This window comes from Ambystoma mexicanum, chromosome 5p (assembly GCF_040938575.1).
Source record: "Ambystoma mexicanum isolate Mex_15411 chromosome 5p, UKY_AmexF1_1, whole genome shotgun sequence".
Classification (NCBI taxonomy): Eukaryota; Metazoa; Chordata; class Amphibia; order Caudata; family Ambystomatidae; genus Ambystoma; species Ambystoma mexicanum.
In genome coordinates this window covers 142,037,524-142,064,846 of record NC_090930.1, presented here as the reverse complement: position 1 = coordinate 142,064,846, position 27,323 = coordinate 142,037,524, and the positions used below count along the sequence as shown (strand labels likewise).

Below are 27,323 nucleotides of genomic sequence, written 5' to 3'. Positions count from 1 at the left end.
ACATCCTAGAAATATAAATGCTCAGAGCTCTCCTAGGAACCAACCTATGGAGTCGCTCCTCTTCCTTGCCAGGATGAGGACGAGGATAGAAAGAAGGGAGAACCACCTTCCTACTCAAATGATATTCAGAGACTACCTTGGGTAGAAAGGACAGACATACCCCAAGTACTACCCACCCTGTCCTTGTGGAACACAGTAAAGGGCGGCTTAGAGGAAAGTGCCTGCAATTCACTCACTCTGTGAGCGGAAGTAACTGCAAACAAGAACACTGTCTTGAAGGACATCGATCTCAAAGGACAAGAGTGCAAAGGTTCAAACGGAGCACCCATGAGAAATTTCAAAACCAAATTCAAATCCCAAACCGGCACCTGGAAAGGGGACGGCGGGAACACATTAGTCAGTCTTTTGAAATTGAGAAATCAAAGGAATAATTTCAGACAAGTGCTTCAAGATAGACAGCGCTGCTAGGTAACCCTTAATGGTACCTACTTTAAGGCAGTAGCATTGGGGACCCGATTCAACCTGAGGCTAGACTAGATACCGCTGATAGGGAAACCGCCGCTGAACCTAGAGACTCCACTCCTTCGAACCCAACTACTATTCCACCACCAACTAGCTCAGGGATATCTGGGGCTTTTTTTAGGAATAAGACAAATCAAGCAAAAAACAAGGAGAGGCCAAAACTCACAACAAAGAAAAAACAAATGCTAAAAAATATGGTTGTCAATCTATCCAGCAAGAATTTGACTAGGGGTCAACTAGACATGCTTAACCGCGGATTATCATTTGTACCAACAAGCAATAGCACACTCTTTGAGGAAAAAGTATGCTTCCATAGATTATTGAGGAAACTAAGACTTAAACTCTTTTTGAACACAGATATGGATTTGGAACAACCGACTACTACAACCAACACCCTTGAATTTCGGCCAAAAAGTAACTTCGATTCATATACACAAAACTCAATGCTCAATTTATTTGAGAAAATGGTGATTAAAGATCTAGAGAGAATCAACTATCAAAAGACCACACCAACTAACATCAAAAAATGCCAACTTGAACATATTGAAGCATTAGCCAAAGAAATAACGATCAAACCGGCGGACAAAGGTGGAGCAATTATAATCATGGACACCAAAGACTATACATCTAAATGTCTTACCCTACTCAATGACACCAAAACCTATACTAGATTAGATGGAGACCCCATACAGAAAATCAAGCTGCTGATCGAGAACATGATTGAAGAAGCGTTGGAGCATAACTGGATTGATGTCCAGACTAGCGAATTCTTAATAAATCAATACCCCATTACACCGGTATTTTACGGTCTCCCGAAAATTCACAAAAATCCTTCCAACCCCCCACTAAGACCAATAGTTGCCGGTACAGACAGCATCTTTGATTCTTTAGCTGTCTATGTGGACAGATCACTCCAATAACTAGTTGAAAACACCCCCACTTACCTAAGAGACACGACAGATTTTTTGAATTGCATCCAAGATATCAGGGCATTGAGTTCCGACTGCATAATTTTCAGTATGTAGTCTATACACGTCTATCCTGCATGAAGAAGGCATAAGAGCAGTACAATGGCTAATATCTAACTCCACAACCAATGAAGGGAATAACAACTTAAGTTTGAAATTCTTGGACCTCATACTTTTCAACAGCTACTTTAGATTCCAGGGCAAATTTTATCTCCAGAATACTGGCACATCAATGGGATCCTCCATGGCCCCAGTATACGCCAATACATTTATGTATAAATTGGAACACCAACATGTACTGGATCATCCTGAATGGTCACATCAAATTTTGATGTGGAAACGCTACATTGATGATATTTTCGTGATTTGGTGTCAGGCACGAGATGAACTGGACTCATTTTTCAACTTCATGAACACCATCCATGATAACATCAAATTTACCATGGAGGTAGGAACACCACGCTTACACTTCCTGGACGTTGATATGGAAATTCAAGAAAACCGCAACAAACAATTTGTTACATTTCACAAGCCATCACCCTAAATCTATGCTGAAAAGTTTGCCATATAGCCAAATCTTGAGGCTTAAACGTATAATCTCAGATCCCGCAGGTCTCGACACAGAGGGCACTAAACTTTTTGAAAAGTTTGAAGCCAGAGGATATCCTGAAACTATTCTCGATGCAGCCAAAGAAAGATCTGATCTTATCAGCAAAGAAGATCTGCTGATCCCAAAAGCAAAAACTAAAGAAACACCACTCTTGCACATCACCAAATACTCAATACAAAGCTTCCAGATAGGTAAAACCATCAGGAAACATTGGAGCATTCTCCATAACGACCAGACGCTGAAAGAGTTATTTCCTAAAGCACCCATGATGGCCTTCAGGCGCGGTAAGAACCTTAGAGGCAAACTCGTTAGAGCGGAAGTACCTCCAAAGGATAAACAAATGGTTCTACAAACAAGAAAAATGGGAACTTTCCCATGCCTCTGTTGTTCACACTGCAACAACATCACTAAGCGGAACAGTATCACTCACCCATACATGGGTAAAAAAAAAATTTTTTTTAAATCAAACGACATTTTGCCACCTGTATGTCCACCGGTGTGATTTACGCGATCAAGTGCCCATGTGGCAAACTTTACATCAGTCAAACAACAAGGTCAGTTAAAGAGAGGCTCACAGAGCACATATCTAATATTAGGTGTAAAAACATGAAATCACCTCTCTCAAGACACTTTTTGGAAAATGACCACACTGTAGCTCAAGTCAAATATCAGGTCCTAGAAGTAGTTAAAAACCCTACAGAGGTGGCAACTATCAGTCAATACTTTCTCGCAGAGAGAAATACTGGATTCACACCTTGAACACACTACTCCCTAAGGGCCTCAATGATAAGTTCTCGCTGAAATGCTTCATTTAATTAGACACTTATAATGAGTCCTCTAATTTTGAAAAAATAATCAGGTGCTCTCTATAGATAGCCCATTCTGCCTAGTACACTATCATTTAATCTAATCGGATGGTCATCTAATGTTTCCACTCTTTACAATGCACTGTAGAACTATGTTAACATGCAGACCTTGTTTACTTTGAATTATTGTCAATTGAACTTTATACATCAGACCTTGTTATTGTATACCCACAGTACTCTCATCTGTTCAAAAAATAAAAAAACAATCTTCATTGTGCAATTTGTAAATCCAAAGCCAACCAACTCTAACTCGCATATATCTGCATTTATAGTTCCTTTAGTCATTTTCCTTCATACTCCTTAGAGCTTCAAGTCATATCATTATTTTATCCCTTACAAGTACATTCAAATATGGCCGCCATTAAGGACAGACACTTAGGAACGTTCTTCAATCTATGTATTGCAACATGAGTCTGTTTTCCACCTCTATATAACACGAACTACATACAGTCTTACGCGTGCAGGAGGGTCCTTCATTCCAGACGGAGCGTCCCCTGCTTAGTAATAGTTTCTATCTACTCCCGGCTCGTTAGTGTGCCACTTGTGAGATCGGCTCTGTGACGGACGAAGTTTCCAATACACAATCGCGTATTGTGTTTACACTAGTAAGTTCCTGCATCCACACATGGCATTGTGCCGGCTTTGTATTCCACTCTAAGACTTTCCTTTACTTATCCGTAGCTCCTCTGTGCTATTTCTTATATTCACAGACCGTGTATCTTTCAGCACTATCTAGTGCTTCCACGTTGTCCTTTGGACGCAAGTTACCGGACTCCACTGGCAATTGGTGAAAAGCATACGTACTCACCTTGCCAGGGAGAGTACCTCCCTTTCTTTCTTTACTGCTCCGAATTTGTGCCGATTATGTTACAGCCCTGAGCCCATTCTTTGCACATCATTAACTATCTGATTTGTCCACAATGAATAAGATGCTGCTCTGTGCTACTTTAAATATCATTAATTCCCTGCACCACTTATTGTAGGACCTGGGGCTCCCGTGTAATTGATGCCTGATGGAGTCTCCTTTGACTGAACCCTCACTACCCTTTTACATCAAACGCAAAAGGACTAAGGATCCTCCCATTGATGGTGAGCTTTCTAGCCCATAGGGCATTATCGAACTCTACAAGGACAACTCCATTTTTTTCTTTCCATCTAAATTGATCATTGCAGCTATGCGTAGGTTGGGTTGTTTGTGGCTTTGGATAAATCACCATATACTATTAGAAATGTCCACACAGAAACCAGTTGCTGCCTTGGGGCTATGTTACTTTATACAAATGGTGACTTACAGTCTATGATAAATGAGTAAATGTGCACTAGAGCGACTGCGGTCTTGACTTGAGAGCGTTACAACCTCGATTATATTTCCTTTGTATTCTTTACATTTTAGTTCATATGTATGATTTATGGCTCAAGAAGAAGAGAATTGGTATCTCGAAACGCGTCAGCCATCTACAATGAATTCAATCTTCTCTGTTTGCGTTTGGAATAAACAACACTTGTTGTAATATTTATACATCTGATTGTATTATTAGAAAGAGCCACACGTGCTTTCGAATTGTACATTTTTACTTTGAACAATGGACAAGTTGTTTTGAATTAATGTTTAGGCGTCATATCGACGCAATTTAAAGGTGTGCAGGGGACGGGAGGGTTCCATTTTGGATCCTCTTTTTCTCACTTACCTACTTGAAGGCCCCTGTGAGCCAAAGAAAGTAAGACATACAAAACCATAGGAATGGAGCACTGAAAAGGATCAACACTGTGTCCTCTGCACCAGTCGCAGAACTTATGCCAACGGTACTGGGATTTGGTTGCAGGCCTCCTGGCCGAAAGCAACACCTCCTTCACCTCATCCGGGAGGTCCCAATCCTTAAACCGCAACCTTTCAGATACCAAGCGTGAAGGTTCAGAGTCTTGACCTCTGGATGGAGAACACCTTCGCGCCTCTCGGTAGGGTGGAGGGCAGATGGACATTTCTAGAAGGTCCAGGTGCCACGCCCTCCTGGCCCAATCCAGAGCAATGGGGATCATGTGGGAACTGAACCTTCGTAACACTTGAGGAATGACGGGGACTGGAGGAAACTCGTACAGCAGTGGGAATGACCAATCCACTACGAAGGTGTCTCCTAAGACTCCTCTCGGAGGAAATTCCCTTAAGCAGAATCTCTTGCACTTCCGGTTGGCACTGGTGGCGAAGAGATCCACTTCTGGGGTTCCCCAAAGGGCGAAGATCTCCTTAAGGACTTCCTGAGCCAACTCCCACTCATGAGACCATGCTCTGCCTACTCAGAGCGTCCGCCACAGACCCATTTGCGTCTCCGGCCAAATTGACTGCTGAGACTGAAATTCCCTGCTCGATGGCCCAGAACCCATTGCCTCTCTGCACATCAAGAGTGACCCTTCCACCCCCCCTTTCTTGTTGAGGTAATGCATGGCCACTGTGTTGTCCATCATGATCAGGACTCTCTTCCCTGGCACAGACAGCAGAAAAGCCTTCATGGCTAGCCTGATGGCCCTCAGCTCTAACAGGTTGAAGTGGAGTTTGGACTCCGACGGAGACCAACGACCGCTGGCGCTCAAGTTTTCGGTATGAGCGCCCCATCCTGTGAGGGAAGCATCCGTCACTACAGTCACCTCCGGCCATGGTTGCCAAAACTGTTCCCCCTTCATCAGGTTACCTTCGTTAGCCCACCACAGAAGATCCTGGGAGACAGAGTGGAATCTGAACGGGATACGACATCTTGCCTGAGAACTACCACTGCATCTTGAGGACCCATTGCAGGGATCTCATCCTCAGCAGGGCCTCTGGAACCAGAAAAATGCAAGATGCCATGAGGCCGAGCAACCTTAAGAATTCGAAATCCAGGACACTCTGGGAATGTTGAAACACAATGCGATGAGACCTTACCTTGGGAGGTGAGCAATTCCAAGGATGTGTCTAACACAGCCTTGATGTACTGGAGCTGTTGGGAAGGTGTCAGATGTGACTTCTTGAAATTGAGAGAGAAACCGAGCCTGTGGAGGCAGCAGCAGGTGAGACCGAGGTGATCCAACACTTGCTCGGGAGAGCGCGCCCGGATCAGCCAGTTGTCCTAGGATGGGGTAGACATGAATCCCCCCTTGCCTGAGGTAAGCTGCCACCACCACCATTAGCTTGGTGAAGACCCTTAGGGCGGAGGTCAATCCGAATGGCAGGACCTGAAATTGAAAGTGCGAGTCACCAGCCGCAAAACTCAGGTACGTTCTGTGCTTGGGATGAATCGGCACATGAAAGTAAGCATCCTGTAGGTCCAGAGACACCAACCAATCCTAAAATTCAAGGGCCTGGAGGACTTGAGAAAGAGTAACCATCTTAAACTTGTCCTTCCTGAGAAGTTTGGATGGGCCTCAATTCCCGTAATTCTTTGGGATAAAAAAATAAGGGGAATACCAACCCTTGTTCCTCTCCGCTACAGGCACCAGTTCTATAGCGCCTTTCTATGTATGTATGTATGTATGTATGTATGTATTTAGTTTTTGTATAGCGCCGATAGCCCGCAGGCATCAGCATGGTCAAGATTTCCTTCACAAGGAGCGGATCTGGAAGCTTCAAAGAGTTTCCCAGGTGGATTGTCGTGAGGCCGCTTTAGAAATGAAAGGCAGTAGCCGTGGGCTATTCTATCCAGAACCCACGCATCCGAAGTAATGGCTCGCCACTCTTCGAGATGCTGAGACAGTCTGCCCCCAACCGGCAAACCATGGGACATGGCCGCATGACTGTTTTGGAGCAGCTGCGGAGGTGCCTGAAGGGAAAGAGGCAGCTGCCTGAGCGGCTTTTGCGCCTCTATTTCCCCAACTATGACAGGTACTTTTTCGCTGAGCCCTTTGACTGACGGCCCTTCTCGTTCTACCAAAGGAGGAGTAGTAATGAAAAGAACCTCCCCTCCACTGCTGTCCGCTAGGACGAAAAGGGAAGAGGTTGACACACAGCTACGCTTAAAGATTTTGCTGCAGCTTTCGAGGTCTGCAACCTCTCAAGGCTCTCGTTAGCCTTGTTGCCAAACAAATGTGCGCCATCAAAGGGCATGTTCAAAAGCTGGGCTTGCACATCTGGGCAAAACCAGACTTCTGCAACCACGCAAACCTACGTATAACGGTGCTCACAGCCATGGCCGGCAAACACCGTCGGCTGTATCCACACCCGACTGAAGGGATTTGCACATGGCATCCTTGCCATCTTGCACGAGAGCAAGGAACCCATCCCTTTCTTCCCCCTCAGGAATATGCTCAGCCACTAAAGAAACAGTTCCACAGTGTGTGAAAACCTTGCTAAGGCACAAGTGGAGTTGGCCGATTTCAATGCCATACTCCCAGCAGAAAATACCTTGTGAGCCCAACCGTCGAAGCGTTTGTCGTCCCCATCAGGAGGGATGGTAGGGTATGCCGCCTGCCTCGAGGTGGCCGTAGCCGCCTGAACCACCAAACTCTCGGAAGTGGGGTGAGTGGATAAATAGCTGGGGTAGCTAACGGAAGGGCGGTACGTCTTTGTCAATGATTTGTTAACAGTCGGAAGAGATTCCGGTGAATGCCAAGCAGCCGCCGCCCTTTTCTGTAAAGTGAGATGAAAAGGTAACACCGGGTCAGAGGACGGACCTTGGTCTAAGATGTTCATAAGATCATCTTGTACAAAATCTTCAGGAGGACTGGACCAGCCCAGATACTCCGTGACCCTAGCCATGAGCCGCCTGTAGGACGACTCAGCATGAGCCCCAGGCTCAGGCCTGCCAAATTCCACTTCCGGAGAAATGTTCAACCCACTGGCATCATGGAGGGGTTGCCTTAACTCCTCCAATTGACTGTCTCTAGAAAAGACAAGAGCCACATCATGCTCAACAGGGCCCTCGAAGTCAGACCTTTCTTCCTCATAAATGTCATCCCGAGGGAGGTGAAAACCTGGCCTGGGGACAGAAGAGGGCCTGGACTCCACCACTGGCCTCACAGACTTAGCCGTAACTTTCCTTGGAGGATCCACCAGATCAGGGAACTCCAAAAGGTATTTCGGGTAAAAATCCCCAACGGCGTCGAGGGCGGCATAGGCTTCGACGCCGAGAGCGTCGACAGCTTTGGCGTTGAGAGTGCCGAAGGCTTCGACAATGGTGCCGACGGCGGCGTGGGCTGATCAGAAGGCAAAGCCTCGACGTCTTGAGTCGGAAGGACACGGCGCCAACCGAGTCGACGCCCGCTTCGAGCCCTTAGCAGGTTGCAGCGGTCTCGCTGAAGACGAGAACCGAGACCTGGAAGCACGTCTCTTGCAACTATCCAAAGCATTGTCTGAACGGGACCTCGAAGGTTCCCGATGCGAGTCGCGGACCAGAGGCCAAAGGCGTGCGAGGCACGGTACAAGACCATTCCTTGCCAGATTCGTGAGAAGGAGTGGCCGGAACCATGCCCTGCGATCGAAATATCGCCAACATCTGCTCCTTAAAGGCAGCCCATTCCTCCGGAGTCAAGGACTTCGGAGGATGGTGCAGCGAGGAAAGTGGCATGCCCAACGAGGACGACAGGGAAGGCGACTGGTGACGGCGCTTCTGAGAATGCTGCGACGAGGAAGAATGGCGGGAACTACTCAGGGACCGAGAACCCCAGGCCTCCTCCCGACACAGATATCCCCCTCGAGTAGTCAGTGGACACCCCTTTGGATTTCGATTTAGATTTTCAGGACTTACTGGACTTAGAACACCTACCTACTTGGAGCTTCCCCTTACGCTCCCACAAGGCCTTGGCTCAGCGACTGGCATTTTTACAGTCGGTGTTGTGACTCTCGCCCAAGCACCACAAACAAATGTGATGCGGGTCGGTGATCGACATTTTAGACTTGCAGTCCCGGCAAGTCTTGAAGCCAGACCGTGGAGTCAGCGGGGTCGAAGAAGAAGACATCTCTACGATTAAACACACGAGGTGCGCAGAGTTCTCGAAGCAAACACGTTTGCGGAAAAAACGGAACTGAGGCTACGGGCGCTATGCGTCCTATTTATAACATCCGGTGGCGTCGCGCTCGACGGAGACCTTCAAGGGACATCGACCTGACGTCGACGCAGGACGCCCTCTGCTGAAAATGTTTCTGAAGTACACAGCTGTGGATATTACATGTCAAAGATATAGAATACGTTGGAGGAAACAGTCCATTTGAAAAGTAAAGTTTGACAAATAAAAACGTTTTGGGTTTCCTTTTTGAAATTTGATAAAGCCTCAAATTTGACCAAACTGCTTTCCAGAACACGTCTCTAAACAGCACAATGCAGCAGACATACTGGAGGACTGGTATGTCCCCAACCTGCAAGAGAACGTACTAAAATGGCTGTGCATTGCACCATGTGTCAAAGTTCCAACACAGGGCACACATTGAGAACCATCAGAGGCACCTTGACCCCGACCTATTGGGACGTTCCACGAACTACACATTGATTATGCAGACATGGGTGAACAGTGCAATGGATCTCGTTACCCGATTGTGGTTGTGTGCCTCTTCTCATGATGGGTGAAGGCAGAACCTTGTGCACACCCAGATGGTAAATGTGCCACCAAATCTTTAGTCTGAGGGGTATTTTCTTGATGAGGCGTGTGTGATGTATTACGATCAGGTAACAGCAGGCATTTCTTCAATGAGCGGTTTAAGGAGGTTTCGGCATTACTGGGCAACAAGCATTGGATGTGCACCATTTAACCACCCCCAGGCCAACGGAGTAGTAGAATAGATCAACGGCCTATTAAAGAGCAAGCTGTCGAAACTATCCACCACAAAAAAGCTAAATTAGATGCACTGTTTGCCACTTGAGTAATTAAGTTTGGGCACGCAGCCGCTAAAGGACCACAAATTATCACCCCACAAGGTGGTAATGGGGCGCTGCATGCACAAACCACTTTCCTCTGTCAGACGCTCACAGGGCAGTGTCCATTTTGGGGGAGGAGTTTAACTATTGGTCTGCCCTAACGAAAGGCCATAAAATTGGTCTCCCAACAGATTGCACCTCCTCGGATTGAGGAAACAGCCAGCGCTGCAATGGACACGCCAGCAACGCGACCTCCTCTACCCAGTTGTTCCCCAGCAATTGGATACATATTAAAAACTTTGTGCGCCGGTGGAGCGAACCCAGATAGAACGGCCCTTTCCAGGTCACAAAGATCACTCCCCTTGCTGTCAAAGTTAAAGAGCTACGTTATTGGGTGCACCCGTCTGATGTACACAAAGCATCCCAAGGCCCAGTGCACACACCGGACAAGTACCCCCCTCCTCCCCTACCAAGTGCTGCCTATGTGCACCTTTTAACAAAGTGAGGAAAAATACTTCCAACATCCCCATACAAAGCTGCTACGCTTTAAAATTGCACAGAGAGCTCCCCCCCTCTCTCCCTCCCCATTCTCTCCCTCTCCCCCTTTTTTCAGGTATTTTGGCAATGGATACTGCTGGTTCCAACATTCCATCTATATTAAGAAAAACATATTTATGTCAAAGTTCTCCTATTCAAATGTATGTGCTATGCATTATATTTCTGGTTTGTTTGTCATGTTTATGTTTGGATTAGGTATCTATTTAGATGTACTTTTATATATATGACTTGCACTCCTGAGAGGAGTATGCCCAATCTGAGCATGGGTTCCAAAGGAGGAATCACCACCTTATTACCTTTTTTAGAAGCTGAAAGGTTATCGGAGGAATGCTGGCAGAGGACAATTAATGGTGGGCTTAATGTGGAGTTTGTTAATGTAGAATTAACGAAAAGTGGGAATGTTGGGAAGAGGGGGCAGAGACAACCTTTCCACACCCCCAAGTGGTTTAGAATAAGGCAAAGGCTGTGAAATATGATATAAGAGACAAGGGGGCGTGCTCTTAAAGCCCTTACACAATCACATTATTGTACGATTTGTAGATGTAATGCCCATGTGGGATCAAACTGCTTTTTAGATATTAGCAGCCATATTGAAACATAAGGCCTAAACGTGGTGCGACAAAAAGCCTCACAGGCTGCAGACATGAGGAAAGGAATAGGTTGTACCCGAGGCTCTGATGAGAAAGGCCACACCCGCAGAGATCTATAAACCCTTCATAGTCTTAAAAGTTGCCAGTATTCATGCCCTGGGAAGAATGTGCCCTGCAAGGCCACGGGAGGCGGGCTGAGCGTCTTTGTGTGAAACGATCCCACCAGAAAGAGGGCATCGGCCTCTGACCCCCACCAGTCTCAACTCGAAGTTGTAGCACCCAACAGCCTGAGCCGCAAGACCCCTGAACCACCCGGCCACTGACCATGAACCCGTTAGACCCCCGATGGATCAAGAAACATCAGAAAGCCTTCACTTCAGGGACACGCGATTTGTGCTGCAAGGTGCAGGGAGAATGAAATAGCCCAGAATGAGGGTGGGAAACCTTGGAGGGTTGCCGGCCTGTTTGGGACCAAGTGAAGACTGCGAGTTAGTATGACCTCGACTTTTCCTCCTGGGCTCCTGTCTGACAGTAACAGGTGCACTGCTAGAAATAGAGATGTACTGTTTACTTTATACATAATTGCCAATTACCCAACACCACATGACCAATGACAACTGCAGCATCCCCCACGTGATAAAAGATAGACAGAAGGGGCTGGCTTGGCATCCCCTATGAAGCAGGCAGCCTATATATAGGGTCACACCAACCAACCGTGCATGTTTCTACTGCTATAATGATGTCACTGATGATGCGACGTACCTTCTTAAAGTGTTGCTCATGCAGACTTTGGCAGAACATTCAGCCGTAGCAGAGCTCTTTGCTGGTGCACTCCTATTTTGTAGGAATATAATACTTGTTATCCTTGCAAGAGGTGTCTTGGGCCTTTTTTTCCTAGTGGGTTTAATTTTTTTAGAGCATTGAGGGGCCCTCCTACAATAGGTCGACTGCACAGTGTCTAATGTGCAAACCCTGGACACAAACCTCTGATCCCGCACAAACAACTCAACCTGCCACAAGAGTATCTGATACAACCTCTCCCACTAGTAGAGGATATGATAGCATCCACAGCTAGGCCAGCCCTACATTCTTAGATTAACTGATGCATCCATTCAAATGCACTGAACACAGTGCTGCAAAATGGACAGAAAAAAAAGACTCAGTATTGCAATAAATAAATAGATCAAAATACATTGCAGAAAAGTGCAAAAGTGGTAGATGCTCTTAACTAAATGGCATGCACAGAATATTCAATAGACTAAAGCAGAAGTGGAATCTGGTCTCCATCAAAATACTGACCACAAGACAGGATTGTAAGCTTTAGTAATTTGTTTTTGTTATTAACTGGTGCTCTAAGTGCTTCTCATATGCCTGAACTATTGGCATGAAAGTTAGGTTTGGCCGAGACGGAGCATCCGAGGATGAACACAGACTATTGGATTTGGGCGTTTATATACCACCGACTGTCCCTGGCCAAACTAATCCCTATGGCCACCCCCGTACCTCCGTCCAAAACACCCTCCTCCCAGGATCTCACAAGCCAGTTCTGAACTTTTAAGGGGATACCAATGTTAGCTCTAAGAATTTGTATGAAATATGGTTTTTCTGTTGTAATACAGCTTCTTGTTTCATTAAAATGTCTGAATGTGCGCCTTCAGCCACTTCTATATAAGCAATAGATGTGTCCTTGCATCGGTTCTTAGCACTGACTATCTGATAAAAACAAGCATTGGCAAAGCAAACCGTTTTGGCTCTTCTATAGGCATCAGTTGGGAATTTGCCAGGAATTTCCATAATATGTTCAGGTGCTAGCACCATTTGCCAGCTGTTTCCATCATACAGCCAGGTAAGCCTAACCCATGCCTACACAAAAGCCAAAACTGATGGCTTTACCAATGCTTGTTTTAAGTATGCATTAAATATGTAAGAGGGTAGTCAAGACCTACGGAACAATAAGGTTTGTAAGATTGTAGTTCACAGCTTATTTGCCGAATGCTGACCTGCCCGTTAGGGTGGTGCTCATAAAGCTGGTAATTCTGTCTTGGGGTCCATCTCCCAAAGCTACATTCTCATAACACCAAACATGTCCGATGGTGGACACAGTTTATCATTGCCCGTAGAAGTGATATTTCTTTACCTCTGTGAGAACTTGTGGCCCACTGATATCCATTCCTTCTCAATGAGTGTCTGCAACGACAAATACAGAAAAACATTGTAGAAAGATTGCTCAATACAGATGCAAGCCCCCACCCCAGATGTGCTTAATAGTAAGAAAATATTAATGCCACATATAAAAGGTGCACATTTTGGTGCCCAAGGCAGACAAAGCAACTTTAGAAAGCATTAGTGCCCCTTATTGGTAGGAAATGGACAAAGATGATGTGACCTACCATCAGTGCAGCAGAAGTGGTCTATTTCTGAATCTGGTCCCTCTGAAAGAGGGGCCTATGAAGGACATTTGAAGACGTCTGTGTGAGATTGCTTCTTTAAATGATAACAGACTGTTGATTTAAGCCCAGGGAAGACATCATCTTAAGTGCTGAATGGTGGTGTGGAAGAGAGGAGGCTGGATTTAAATGACTGGAAAATAAAGAGGGACTGGAACAAGCAATAGATTGCATTGGGAATCAAATACGTGATGGGACATGTCAAAAGGAGGAAATGAAACTATCCATTTGGAGTCGAAGCATAACAGAACAGTTCATGATGAGGCTTGAAATCAAAGATTCCAACCTCCTTATGATTTTCAGAATGGGGAATAAAGGATGGCAGTTATCAGTCAACTTCCCTCCCTGTTCCCATGTGTGATGGAGCGGCAGAAGCAGATTAGTAGCGGAAAAGAAATACAAGGAACAAAAATGTTTTAATTGCATGCATGCGCAAACGTGTCCATGTACAAATATAAGTATATTGGTTTGTATTCCTGTCCTTGCGATGATGTGGATGCTCGGCAGGGACTTGAATCCAAGCCTCCACAAGGTAAGGCCTTATAAAGGATTTAAAATGGCAAGCTTCTGTGCCACTTTGACAACTTTGTACAATGTTAGGTGGTATTTCGCGTGGGGGGTGGGGGGGTGTCTGTGGGGGTGTGTGTAAATATTTGATGCTTCATAGATATTCGACTTTACAGCTTTTAAATACATTCTTTGTGTGTGCAATATCTTAGCACTGCAGTAGTATTACTAATAGACATTACTATAAAAGTCAATAAACCAAAAATCAATGCCCACTATAACGAAACATACATCATCCATACACGCCTAAAGTGCAACACTTTCTCCCCCACCCCTCGCACTGCCTCCTTTCGTCACCAGCATACACACTCAATCCCCCACCACACACAAACGTAAACACAGAACCAGTTACATGTACCCCTTTTCCCCTTTACACACACCCTCACACACACTAACAGGCAGGCACCCCCACACTCACCTCAGTTCCCGCAACTCCTCCTCTGGGTCCCGCCTTGCAGGTCAGCCCCAGTGCACACTCGTGTGCGTCAGAGCGGTCTTTCTTAATTTGTCTTTTTTAAATCGATTATCAGTAATCGATTTTTTCACTTGATACCATATAGGTTCTGTGTGAAATTTAGATTCGATTCACTTGAGTCAAATGATGGCTTGGGTACAAAACCAAACAAACTTGCCATGTAAGAATTGGCAATGTAACATGAGCATCCTATACACTGTGAAGCCGCACATCTGAAGTTAGCATTACGCTGCTGCCGGTCTGCTACATCGGGGTTGGGCAGTGACTGTTCTTGAAGCACCGGGCTGAGGCTGACAAGTTTATTTTGGCAATTGGGGAAGTGACAGCCCCGACATTTGAAGAAGCTTTCTATAGGGCTTTGATTACAATTCTGGCACTGTGAGCCCCGGGGCTGCAGGGGGTGATGGAGGTTGGAAGCATGGATTAGACATTGGCTGGAAGCTGTTGTCTGTGCCGCTGTTAATTGGTTTATCTGCAAGAGGCATGGTTTCCTGTACTGGCAGCGTTCAAGGTCGGGGTGCCTGTTGAGCTGTATGCACTGCCTCGCTTGCCGACTGCTCCTTTATTCTCCAGCAGGCCTGCATGGACTCTACAGGGAGGGCACTGGGGCGCTTCTTTTGAGTTGCTTTATACGATTACTCAGTGCTCACTCCACATTACTGGCACATTACTCCACAGCTCAGGCAAGATATCCTAGAATGCAAAGCGGACTCCACTTGCGCCATATCAGATGTCGGCAAATGCGTGGAATCGATGGGGGCCAGGCTGCCTTGACATGTAAAGCTTTGTTATGGAACTCTATAATGGTCAATCGGGCATGGATCAGTGCCTAAATTCCCTCGAGGAGAAGCAAACGTTCATGTTAATGATGATCGAAGAAGAGGAGAATAGATCAAGACTGAATAATATACGGCTGCGGGGGATTCCACAATCAGTCCCCGATGCTCAGTTGGCATCATACGTGCAGGATCTTTTCCGAGAGATTTTGGGTCTCTCAACTGACACAGACATGATCCTTGATCATACTCACCGGTTCTCCTCCCCATACCAGAAGAGGAAGTTCTTCCAGACACCCTCACCAGAGTTCATTTTTGTCATGTGAAAGGATATCATTAAGAAAGTCAGAGGATTTTCTGAATATTCCTTTAGGGAGGCAAAGAATGGCATTTTTTTAAGACTTGGCGCAGCTTACTTTACAAAAGAGGCAGGGGGTGCGACCCCATCACCGCCTGGTTGCACGATCCCTTGTTTTGGTAGCTACATTTATTTGTTTGCTTGTTAGGCGCTTATACAATAAGAAGAACAAGTTACTTAAAACCTGGTAACGTACTTTCGATGGGATGTTCCTCCGACGTATTCCTTATCTTGATAAATCATCTCCAGCTTGCTGGCCTCAAACATTTTTTCAGTAGAGGGCGCTGCGTGTCGACGTCCCTCGACCCGATGTCCCTCGACCCGATGTCCCTCGACAGCCTCCATATCGCCGCCGACGTCATGCGTATAAATAGACTCGCGCAGCGTCCGTTGCTCAGTTCCGTTTTGACGTTTAACAGTTGCTTTACATGAATTGGTTATTGACCCTGAAGGAGCGTAAACTGTAACCACAAGGGAAGTTTTACTGAGGGGATGGATGGGAGGGGCCGATAAGGAATACGTCGGAGGAACATCCCATCGAAAGAACGTTACCAGGTAAGAAGTAACTTGTTCTTCGAAGGGATTGTGTCCTCCGACGTATTCCTTATCTTGATAGACTCCCCTAGCAGTGGTGTGTAACTGGAGGTGGGAGTAAAATTGCCATGTTTCCCTTCAAGAATGAACAGAGTGCAACACAGCTTTGCCAAATCTAGCCTCTTGGCTAGAGGAGGAATCCAGGTTGTAAAATGTTGTGAAGGTATGTGCAGACGACCATGTGGCAGCCGCACATATGTCTCGAATCGGTACCCCTCTTTGGAGGGCCGAATAGGCTGCGATACCCCTGGTTGAATGAGCCCTAAGATTTTGAGGAGGCTCTTTCCCTGCCAGTTTGTAACATTCCAGAATGGCCAAAATAATCCATCTGGAAATGGTCTGTTTTGTTATAGGTAATCCCAATGTGTGCCCTGAGTAACCTACGAACAGTTGGTCTGCTTGCCTAATTCTAGCAAGTCTGCTGATGTAAAAGCTCAAAGCCTGCCTTGGGTCCAGCCTATGTAGCCTTTCTTCCTCTTTCCCCAGATGGGGAGGAGGATAGAATGAAGGTAAGGCAATCTTCTGAGTGATGTGGAATTCAGAAACCACCTTTGGGAGGAAATTAGGCTTCACTTGTAGGACAACTTTGTCTTTATGAAAAATTGTATGAGGGGGTTTACAAGATAGAGCTTGTAATTCGCTCACCCTCCTAGCAGATGTCAATGCCACTAATAAGACAGTTTTAAGGGTGAGAAATCTTAACGAACAAGAGTGGAGTGGTTCAAAAGGAGTACCCATAAGGGAACTTGGAATGGTCTTGGAGGATAGACATTGGTTAATCCCTTCAGAAATTGTATTACTAAGGGTAACTTGAAATACGATTGCTCCTCTGCAGTGCGCTTGAAGATCGATAGCACTGCGAGATAGCCCTCGATAGTGCCAACCTGAAGGCCAGAATTTGCCAAATAGAGTTGAAAAGATAACACCGTTGGTGTACCACATGAAAAGGGATCGATATTCTTTTCTCTACACCAGCTGCAAAATTTGTTCCAACGGCAGCGGCGGTATAAAGTCTTTGTTGCTGGCCTTCTGGCCGAAAGAAACGCCTCCATGACGTCATCTGGGAGGACCCAATCCTTGTATCTCAACTTTTCAGATACCAAGCGTGAAGGTTGAGGGTTCTGATGTCTGGATGGAGAACCTGACCTCCCTTCTTTGAGAGAAGATTCTCCTTGAGTGGAAGACGAATTGGAGGGCAGATGGACATGTCCAGAAGGTCCGGGTACCACGTTCTCCTGGCCCAGTCCGGGGCAATTAGGATCATGGCTTTCCGGAACCTTCTCAACCTCCTGATCATTTGAGGAATGACAGGGACTGGAGGAAACTAGTACAGAAGTGGAAACTCCCAGTCCACTACGAACGCGTCCCCTAGAGCTCCTCTCGGGGGAAATTCCCTTGAACAAAACTGAACTTCCTGTTGATGCTGGTGGCAAACAGATCCACTTGAGGGGTTCCCCAAAGGGTGACGGTCTGTTGAAGGACTTCCTGAGCTAGTTCCCCACTCGTGGGAGACTGCTCTGCCTGCTCAGAGCGTTCGCCATCAAGTTCTTCTCTCCGGCTAAGTGAACTGCCGATAGAGAGATTCCTTCTTGGATTGCCCAAAACCAGAGCTGCATCGCCTCTCTGCACAGAGGCAGTGATCCTACGCCTCCTCTTTTGTTGAGGTAGTGCATGGCCACTGTGTTGTCCGTCATCAGGACATTTTTCCCCTGTACAGATGGCAGAAAAGCCTTCAGCGCTAGTCTGATTGCTCTCTGCCCTAACAGGTTGATATGTAGTCTGGACTCCGATGGAGACCAACGACCGCTGATGGTCAAGTCGTTGGCATGGGCTCCCCACCCCGTGAATGAGGCATCCGTGACTGCTGTTATCTCTGGCCATGGTTGCCAAAACAGTTCTCCTTTCAAAATGTTCTCCTGACAGGCCCACCACTGAAGGTCTTGAGCCACCTTGTCCGGAACCTGAAGGAGATCTGTCATTCTCCTTGAGAATTGCGACCACTTAGTTCTTAGTGTCCACTGAAGAGATCTCATTCTCAGGCGAGCCTCTGGCACAAGGAAGATGCAGGATGCCATGAGGCCTAGCAACCTCAAAAAGCCGAAGGCTGGGAGACGTTGGGCATTTTGAAACTTGGTGACCATCTGCAGAATGTCTTGAGCCCTCACCTCTGGTGGCGAGGCTATTCCCAGGGAAGTGTCCAGGACCGCTCCAATGAACTGGAGTCTCTGTGATGGTATCATCTGTGACTTCCTTAAATTGAGGGAGAAGCCCAGTTTGTGAAGGAAGTGGCAGACATAATCTAGCTGGATCTGCGCTTGTTCCGGAGATACAGCTCAGATCAGCCAATCGTCCAGGCAGGGGTAGACGTGAATCCCTTCCCTCCTTAGGCTAGCACCCACTACCGACATTAGCTTGGTGAAGACCCTCGGGGCGGAGGTCAGCCCAAATGGCAGAACTCGAAATTGATAATGAGAGCCGCCAATTGCGAACCTCAGGTATTTCCTGTGTTTGAGATGGATTGGCACATGGAAATAAGCATCCTGGAGGTCCAGAGATACCAGCCAGTCCTGGAGCTGGAGGGCCTGAAGAATCAGAGAGAGTTACCATCTTGAACTTGTCCTTCCTGAGGAACTTGTTCAATTCTCGTTAGTCCAAGATAGGTCTCAGTCCTCCGTCCTTCGGTATTAGGAAGTAGGGGGAGTACCAGCCCTTGTTCCTCTCCGCTACAGGTACCGGTTCTATGGCACCCTTCTCCAGCAGGTTTACAATTTCCTGCAAGAGGAGCGGATCTGGAACTTTCAGAGAGCTGTTCTGCAGTGGATGACTGAGGAATGCGTAGAAAAGGCAGGCAGTAACCTTGGGCAACTGTCTCCAATGCCCAAGCATCTGACGTAATAGCCTGCCATTCCGTCAGATGTTGAGTTAGCCTGCCCCCTACTGGTGTCTTGTGAGGAGAGTCCTCAGAATGATTTAGAGGCGGCTGATGCAGATGCCGAGGGTAAAGAGGCACCTGCTGCTGCGGCTTTTGTATTGTTACCCCGTCCACCTCGGGTGAATCTTTGACCTCTTTGAACCAACTGTCCTCTGCCTTTTCCGAATGTGGAATAAAAGCGCAAGGACTTACCTCTCCAAGAGGTTCCCGAGGGGCGATATGGCGTTTGACGGATTGCAGCTCCCAGGGATTTTGCTGCTGCTTTGGATGTCTAACTTTTCTAGGCTGTCATCCGCCTTCTTACCAAACAAAGAAGAGCCGTCAAAGGGCATATTTAAAAGTCTGGCTTGTACATCTGAAGCAAACCCAGACTTTCGCAACCACGCAAATCTGCGGGTTCTAGTACTTGCCGCCATATCCCTACTGATACTGTCAGCAGAATCAATGCCAGTTTGAAGGGATTCGCACATTGCACCTTTACCATCCTTAATGATGTTTAGAAACGCTTCCCTTTCTTCTCCCTCTGGGAGGCAGTCAGCCGCTGATGAAGCACACTCCCAATGGGTATGGCTGAAGCTAGCGAGCGTACAAGTAGCGTTAATAGATTTCAACGCCAGGCTACATGCAGAAAAGACTTTCTTAGCCAGAGAGTCGTATCTTTTGTTATCCCTGTCCTGTGGAACAGTACGGTATGCCGATCTACTGCCTGATGCAGTTGCTGCTTGAACAACCAGACTCTCTGGAGTTGGATGTTTAGACAAAAATTCAGGGTCAGTAGCAGATACCCTATATTTGGCTGATAATTTCTTGTTAACCGCCGGGATAACCTCAGGAGTTTCCCAGTTAGCCAATATTTTTCTTTGTAATGCAGCGTGAAATGGAACCACAGGATCCTCCTGCGGGCCTTTAACTAAAATGTCTGTAAGGTCATCCTGTTGAAATGCAGGTGAAGGTGTAGACCAACCCATGAATTCTATAATCCTTGGCATTAAAATTCTGTAAGGGGTCTCTGCATGTTCCTCTGGGTCTGGTTTGGCAAATTCTATTTCTGGGGAAGTATCTAAGCCACTTGCCTCATGTAAGGATGCTCAAAGGTCCTTTAACCTATTTTCCTCAGAGGTAAATTCCTCTGGTTCAGGTGTTTTAGTTCTCTGCAACCCAAAGGGTCTTTCTTGATCCGAATCCTCCCCTTCATAAATTGAAGACAAGGGTCTGAAATAATCAGACCTTGGGATTGTCTTAAATCCCATTTCCAGAGCAGAAGGGGCCAAATTTGTCGTAATTGGTGGAGAAAACATCGTCGACGCGGACGTTAAAGGCTTCGAAAACACCAAAAAAGGCGTAGAGAAGATCGGAAGAGGCCTCGAAGAGCTCAAGAGGATCGGAATCCTACTCCAGGTTGTCGATGACATTCGAGATCGTGTTAGAGGCCCTGGGTATGACCACTGGCTGTGAGGAAGTGATGGCCGTGGGTTTGTTCTTTTTCGGCGTCGAATACGGTGTCGATTCGATCGACCTATGCGTCCATGAGCCCTTCGATAATGGCGTCGATGACGCAGATTTATGCGTTGAAAGGACTTTCGACGATGGCGTCGATGGCACACTGCCTTTGCTCGAGGGTTCGTGACGCTCTCAAGTAGTTTCTTTCGCCGGGTGCAACGACTCGCAGCGTTTCGATTTTTCGGGTCTTTCACCCGCTAAGCATCCTTTTATGGAATTCCTCCCACTCAGCCTGAGAGCTATGTTTTGTGGGGCAGGTGACTCTTTCCGGGGAAACAGAAGAAGACGAGGAAGGGGATCTTCGACGTCTCTTACTTGAATGCTTTGATCTCGAAGAGTGGTGGGAACTGCTTCGAGACCTAGAACAAGAATGTTTCCTGTGTCGGCGAGGAGACGAATGTCTCGACTCTGCCGAGGAAACTTTCAAAGGAGTTTTAACTGTCTTACCTCTCTCAAACTTTCCCTTATGCTCCTTCAAGGCTTTCGCCGTCACGGACATGCAGTCCTCGCACTCCGAACATTGGCGCTACGATCCCAGGCACCACAAACAGATCCTGTGAGGATCTGTCAATGACATTTTCTTTCCACAGTCTCGACATTTTTTGAAGCCGGACTGTGGAGTCGTCGTTTCGGATGAGGAAGCCATCGAGTAAGAGTTGGTATTCGAGGAATAATGAAGAATATATCTGACTAACGAACTGAGCAACGCGATTCCGAGGCCCACGAAGCACGGAAAAACGGAACTGAGCAACGGACGCTGCGCGAGTATTTCTATGCATGATGACGTCGGCACCGATACGGAGGCTGTCGAGGGACGTCGATGAACAGCGCCCTCTACTGAAAAAAAAATTCCGAGACCAGCAAGCTGGAGATGATCTATCAAGATAAGGAATACGTCGGAGGACACAATCCCTTCGAATATACAGTTTCTTTTTTTTAAATTTTTGTTTTTATTGACAACATACACAACAGGGTGGGCCAACTGGCCTATCCCACCCGCAATAAATGCAGGAGAAATCACATTGTCAGGAACATTTTCTGATTAACTCCCAAACCCTATTCCCCCCTCCCAGTCCCTCCCCCCAAACAATTGTCGCGCCAACTTTAGGGATAATGCATATACATTGAGCATAGGGAAGAACACTTGCTTAGCATTCGACAGAAAAACGTGAACCTTGAAACAGTGGGGTAATACCATGAAGCGGTTAGGCCGGGGCAAGTCCAACCCCCCAAGGAGTGTGGGGATTCGCGCAGTTTAACCTTTGGCTTAATCATTTGTTCGATCACTCCTCTACAATCGCATAGTAATACAGTCATCGTGCAGCAGCACTGCTGTCCATTCTTGGACAAAATCAGACATGGTATCATTTGCTATTGCCGAGAGTTTTTCGTAGCTGAAAATGACCCTAAGCTTGCAGAGCCATTCCTCCTTGGAGGGGGCCAGGACAATCTTCCATTTTTGCGCAAGTGCCAGTCTCCCTGCCCGCAACATAGCGCTGATGACCTTGGGGAAGGCATTCCCCTCCGACTCAGGCGTGGGGGAGCCCAGTAGGATTTCCAGCGGGTGCAAAGATGGTCCATAACCCTCGATATCTTTGATCCAGCTAAGAAGCTCCGCCCAGTATACCTGTATGGACGGGCAACTCCACCACATATGAAACCAGGTTCCCCGTTGGTGGCATCCTCTGGGGCAGAGGGGGGAAACGTCCCGGTACATTCTAGACAACAGAGCCGGGGGGCGATGCCATGAATGGAGGATTTTAAAGTTGTGTTCCGTAGCTGCTGTGTATAGGGAGCCCGTGAAAATGCACTTAAAAACTGCACTCCAGGTGTGATCATCTATTGACATTCCCATCCTCTCTTCCCATATGCGCTTGAAGGGTTGTCTGCCTTCTAGGTCCGCTGTAATCAGCACACTATAGAACTTAGATAGCGAACCTTTGCGAGATCTACTTTTGGCCAGAATAAGTTCGAATGGGGTGAGGGGGCGACTAAGCTGTTCGGACCACCTTGGTTGGGTAAGTATCCCCTTCAACCGCAGGAATTCAAAAACCGTAGGGGGCCTATCCACCAGAGCCTCTGTCAAACTGTCATATTCGATGAAGCCCTCTTCTCGTGTAAGCTGGGAGACTCTTTCCAGTCCCATGTCAGACCATGCCTGAGTGTCCCGAAAGCCCCTCATGTCCAGATCGATGGGGGGGGCCCCAGAGTGATGTCAGAGGAGAAGGCCATGTAGATATCAAATTATTGGCTTTGTTGGGTTTCCACAGCGTCCAAAGGACTGCTAAGGTAGGATGTGTCTTGAGTTGTGGGGGGATTGACCTGGGAGAGGCCCAGAGATAGTCCCTGACCTTCCTCGGATGTGCGTGGGTGTCTTCGACATACGTCCAAAATGTACGCATATCGTCCCGCATGTGTTCTAACATCACCCTAAGCTGGGCTGCTTTATAGTAAAGCCTAAAATCGGGGAGTCCAAAGCCACCATGGGATTTTGGGAGGGTCAGAGTGGAGGTTTTAACCCTGGGTCTTTTGCCATTCCAAATGAAGTGGAGGACACGGGACTGGAGCACCTCGAAAAAGGCTTCGGGAATCACGACAGGGAGAGCGGAGAAGAGATAGAGAAGGCGAGGTAGAATGTTCATCTTAACCGAAACCATGCGTCCCAGCCAGGAGAGTGTGAGGGGGGCCCATCTTTTGAGATCGCTACTGACCCGGGCGAGGATCTCAGGGAAATTCCGTTGGTATAGTTGTGACAGATCTCTGGGGATGATGGTGCCCAGATATCTAGTGGATTCGCGCTCGATTCTAACCCCCTGAATGTCGGTTTTATTCTCAATATCTTGTTCCCCTGGGCCCATTGGCATGATGCTTGATTTGGATGTGTTTATTCTCAGCCCCGAAAAGGAGCCAAAAAAGCGTATGAGGTCAAACAGCCTCGGTAGGGATGTTTGGATGCTGGTCAGGTAGCCTAGTATGTCATCTGCGAATAGGGAGAGCTTAAACTCGCACTCACCACATCGTATACCCATAATTTCCGGGTCGTTCCTAACCGCTATAGCCAGGGGTTCCATGGCCAGGGCATATAGGAGAGGTGACAGGGGGCAGCCTTGCCGGGTGCCTCGGGAAAGGGAAAAGGGCTCAGATGTACCCCCATTAACCAATACTCTCGCCGTGGGCGAGTTGTATAGTGCTGCAACCCACCTACAAAAATTATCTCCCAATCCCATTTTCCTAAGAACCTTGATCATGTAAGGCCATTCGACCCGGTCGAAGGCTTTTTCTGAGTCGAGTGAAAGGAGGAACCCCTCCACTCCCTGCTCGGTTGCCTCATGCATAAGGCCGAGGGTTTTTCTGATGTTGTCTGACCCCTGGCGCCCCGGGATAAAGCCCACTTGATCTCCATGTACCAGGGTAGGGAGGAATTTTGCCAATCTGTTCGCCAGAAGTTTCGCCAGTATTTTGACGTCAGTGTTCAGGGCCGATATGACTGGCATAAGGCTGGGTCCTTACCCTCTTTAGGTAAGACCACTATTAAGGCTGACATCATTGTGGGTGGGAGGGACCCTTGGCTAAGTGCACAGTTGAACAGTTTGGCCAGAAAGGGGGCGAGTGTGGATCTATAGGTCTTATAGAATTTGACTGAGAAGCCGTCGTCCCCCGGGGCCGTACCACTTTTCAAGGAGGAGATAGTGTCAATTACTTCCTCCGATGAAATGGGGATTTCCAAGGTGTCGGCTTTGTCTGGTAGCAGGCCCGGGACAGGGAGGGAATCCAGGAACCTATCAACATCTATCCCATCCCCCTTGTATTCTGAGCAGTATAATTTTTCATAATATAGTCTGAATTGTTCAGCTATTTTGGAGTCCCTTGCAGTCGAGTTACCGTCCGCAGAGCGGATTGAATTCACTCTCCTGCTATTCCTAAGTTCGCGGAGTCTCCAGGCGAGTATCTTGTCGGCCTTTTCCCCTTTCTCCATATATTTTTGTTTCAGAAAAGAGAGCTTCCTTTCCATTTGCCCTACTTGAAGGTGAGCCAATCTAGTGCGCAGCTTCTGCAATTCCTCCCACTGCCCAGGAAACATCTGTGTTTTCAGTTTACCACCTGGTTGTATGGCCTCCATCTTGGTTTTCAGGTCTTTCTCTTCCCGGTCCCTCTCCCTTTTTTTCCCCGCCCCGATGCCAATCAGGGTACCTCTGATAGTTGCCTTAAATGCCTCCCATACTCCCATGGTGCCTACCTCCCCGTTGTCGTTCAGGGAGAAATAATCTTCTATGGCTGTCAGGAGGGTTTGGCGCGTCTCCTTGCCGTGAAGAAGGAGGTCGTTACAACTCCAACGGGAGCTGGCTGCGGGGGTAGGGGAGAGGCCAATCCTAATCTTGACCATGTCATGGTCCGTCCAGGGGACGGTTTCCACACCAGCGCTGGTGATCTCTCCCTGCATAGTTGCATCTACCAGAATGTAGTCTATGCGCGAGAAAACATCATGAGGCTTAGAGTAGAAAGTGTAATCGGGGTTCAGACCTTGCTTGGGTATACTCGTGTCACACAACCCCAATTCCCCATTCACTTCCTGGAAGGCTGATGCCAATTTTTTGTGGAGCCGGATGTTGGGGCAAGGGTTCACAGATTTTCTATCCCTTTCGGGACACAGCACCATGTTAAAGTCCCCTCCCACCAGGAGGGTGCCCTCCGCGAATGCCATTATTGTCCCCTTCATGCTTCCCCAGAAGACGTCCTGCGACTCATTTGGGGCATATATGCAGACCAAGGTGAACAAACGTCCCCGCACATCACCTTTAACCATGAGATACCGACCCTCGGGGTCGGTCTGTGCAACCTTAAACCCAAAGTGAGCCTCGGGGGACACCAGCAAAGCTACTCCCCTCTTCTTGAACTGGGTCGAGGCCGAGAATACCTGATCTATGTTTTTAGCCTTGAGCTTGGGCTCCCTCCCCCGAACCCAGTGGGTCTCTTGCACAAAGAGGAACTGTAGTTTCGTCCTCGTGAATTCCCGCATGAGCAGCGACCTCTTGGTGGGTGAGTTGAGCCCCCGAACGTTTAGAGACCCCACTGACAAGGATTGAAGTGAATCATCCATTAGGACACGTTTTGAAACACATAACTCCGAATTCAAGGATGCAAGCGTCGTTACTCCCTAAATGTTTCCGCACCCTGCAGAGGGCTAGTAACTGCCCCCAGGGTGTGATCAAATCCCCAAACTTTGGCGTACTATAACAAAACCCCAACCGTCCCAACTTCCCCTCATCTCTCCCCCCACCCCCCTCCCCCCAGATCGCCTGGTTGTGTTGAGGCATCGTCCCAAGGTCACACAACCGGCCAACCATGTCTCCCCCCTCCGGGCTCGGTACCTCTTTATAAACACCCATTCGAGCCCCCCCCCCCTCTTCGGGATTAATGCAAGAACATAAAATTTAACAACATCCCCCCCCCCTTTGCAACGACAAGTGGATAAAATTTTCATCAGATTCCAGTAGTTTGTTTCAGCCATTATGAGGGTCCGGCGACGCCAGTGCCACTCTCCTGAATTTCCTTTGGCCTCGTACTCTGCACCTCTCCTTTGGAGCGTTGTTCTTTTTTGGGCCCATCGGGGCGCGCTCCCGGTCGCGGTCTCCCCTTTCCAAACCCGAACTATCTAGGAGTTCGCCCGTCACTCTTTGGATGTCATCCTCGGTGATCAGGGTATACTTATATCCCTCGAACTCGAAAGATAGGGAAAAAGGATACCCCCACCTGTATCGGACTCCCTTGGCTTGGAGCATTTTCGTCAGGGGGGAACAGAGGCGGCGTCTCGCCAGAGTGAAGGCCGACAAATCCTGGTATACCGAGATCCGGGCCCCCTCCCATTCCACCGGGCCCTTCTTGCGAGCCAGTTCAAGGATCCTGCTTTTTTCTGAAAAGTAGTGGAAGCGGACTAAAACGGATCTGGGGCCTCTGGAGGCTGCCCCTGCTCTATGGGCCCTGTCAATAGTGGGTTCGTTGGTATTAGCTCCGTCAAAAAGCACTCTCACCACCGCGTTGGCTGCCTTGACAATGTCTGCCTGGGTTTCACCATCTTGTTCCGGGAAGCCTAGGAAACGTAGGTTGCAGCGCCTTTCCCTGTTTTCCAAGTCGTCCATTTTTAGTGAGCATTTCTCTTCTCTTCTCTCAAGCTCCGACAGGCGCATGTCAAATTGGGACTCGAAAATGTCACTCGAGGTTGTATTGTTCTCCAGTGCCTGCACCCTGTCTTCTATATTGTCCACCTTTTTGTCTAGGGTGTCCAGCCTAAGGGTGATATCTGCGCGGAATCCTCTAATTTCGTCAAGCAGGGCCGCCATACCCCTGGAGACCGAGTTTGCATCTGTCGCTTCTTGTTGCGTTTGGGCGGCCATTTCAGGGGCAGTAGGGGGCTCGAGGGACGGGCGCCGAAACCTCTGCAGTGTTTCCCTCCAGGTCATAGGCCCTCCCTGGGCACTCCCGCTCCCCGGTGTCTGCCACCGAGTGGTTGTGGCCTACAGGCCCTGCTTGTCTCCTTTGCTTCCTGGGGGGAGCGGGGGCCCCTGGCAGCTCTGCGGCCGAGGGTGGGGACATGGTTGTGGGGGGGCTGGAGCCCCAGGCAATTCCTCCGTCGTGGGCGGGGGTTTTCCTTTCCCAGATTTTCCCCGCTTTATTTCCTTTTTTTTTATTTCCCCCGTAGTTGGGGGCCGTGACCTGTTGTGTGTCAGCGGTCTGTCCTTCTGCGGCG

At 47.9% G+C, this 27,323-nt stretch overlaps 1 protein-coding gene across 1 annotated transcript in view; it reads right to left on the bottom strand.

The window, feature by feature from the left end:
- Positions 1-27,323, bottom strand: part of MTMR8 (myotubularin related protein 8) — a 710,603-nt gene that overhangs the window by 281,150 nt on the left and 402,130 nt on the right. Inside the window, exon 10 of the mRNA XM_069612538.1 lies at positions 13,067-13,116. Within this exon, the coding sequence (XP_069468639.1) occupies positions 13,067-13,116 (50 nt within the window). The remainder of the gene's footprint in view (positions 1-13,066; positions 13,117-27,323) is intronic.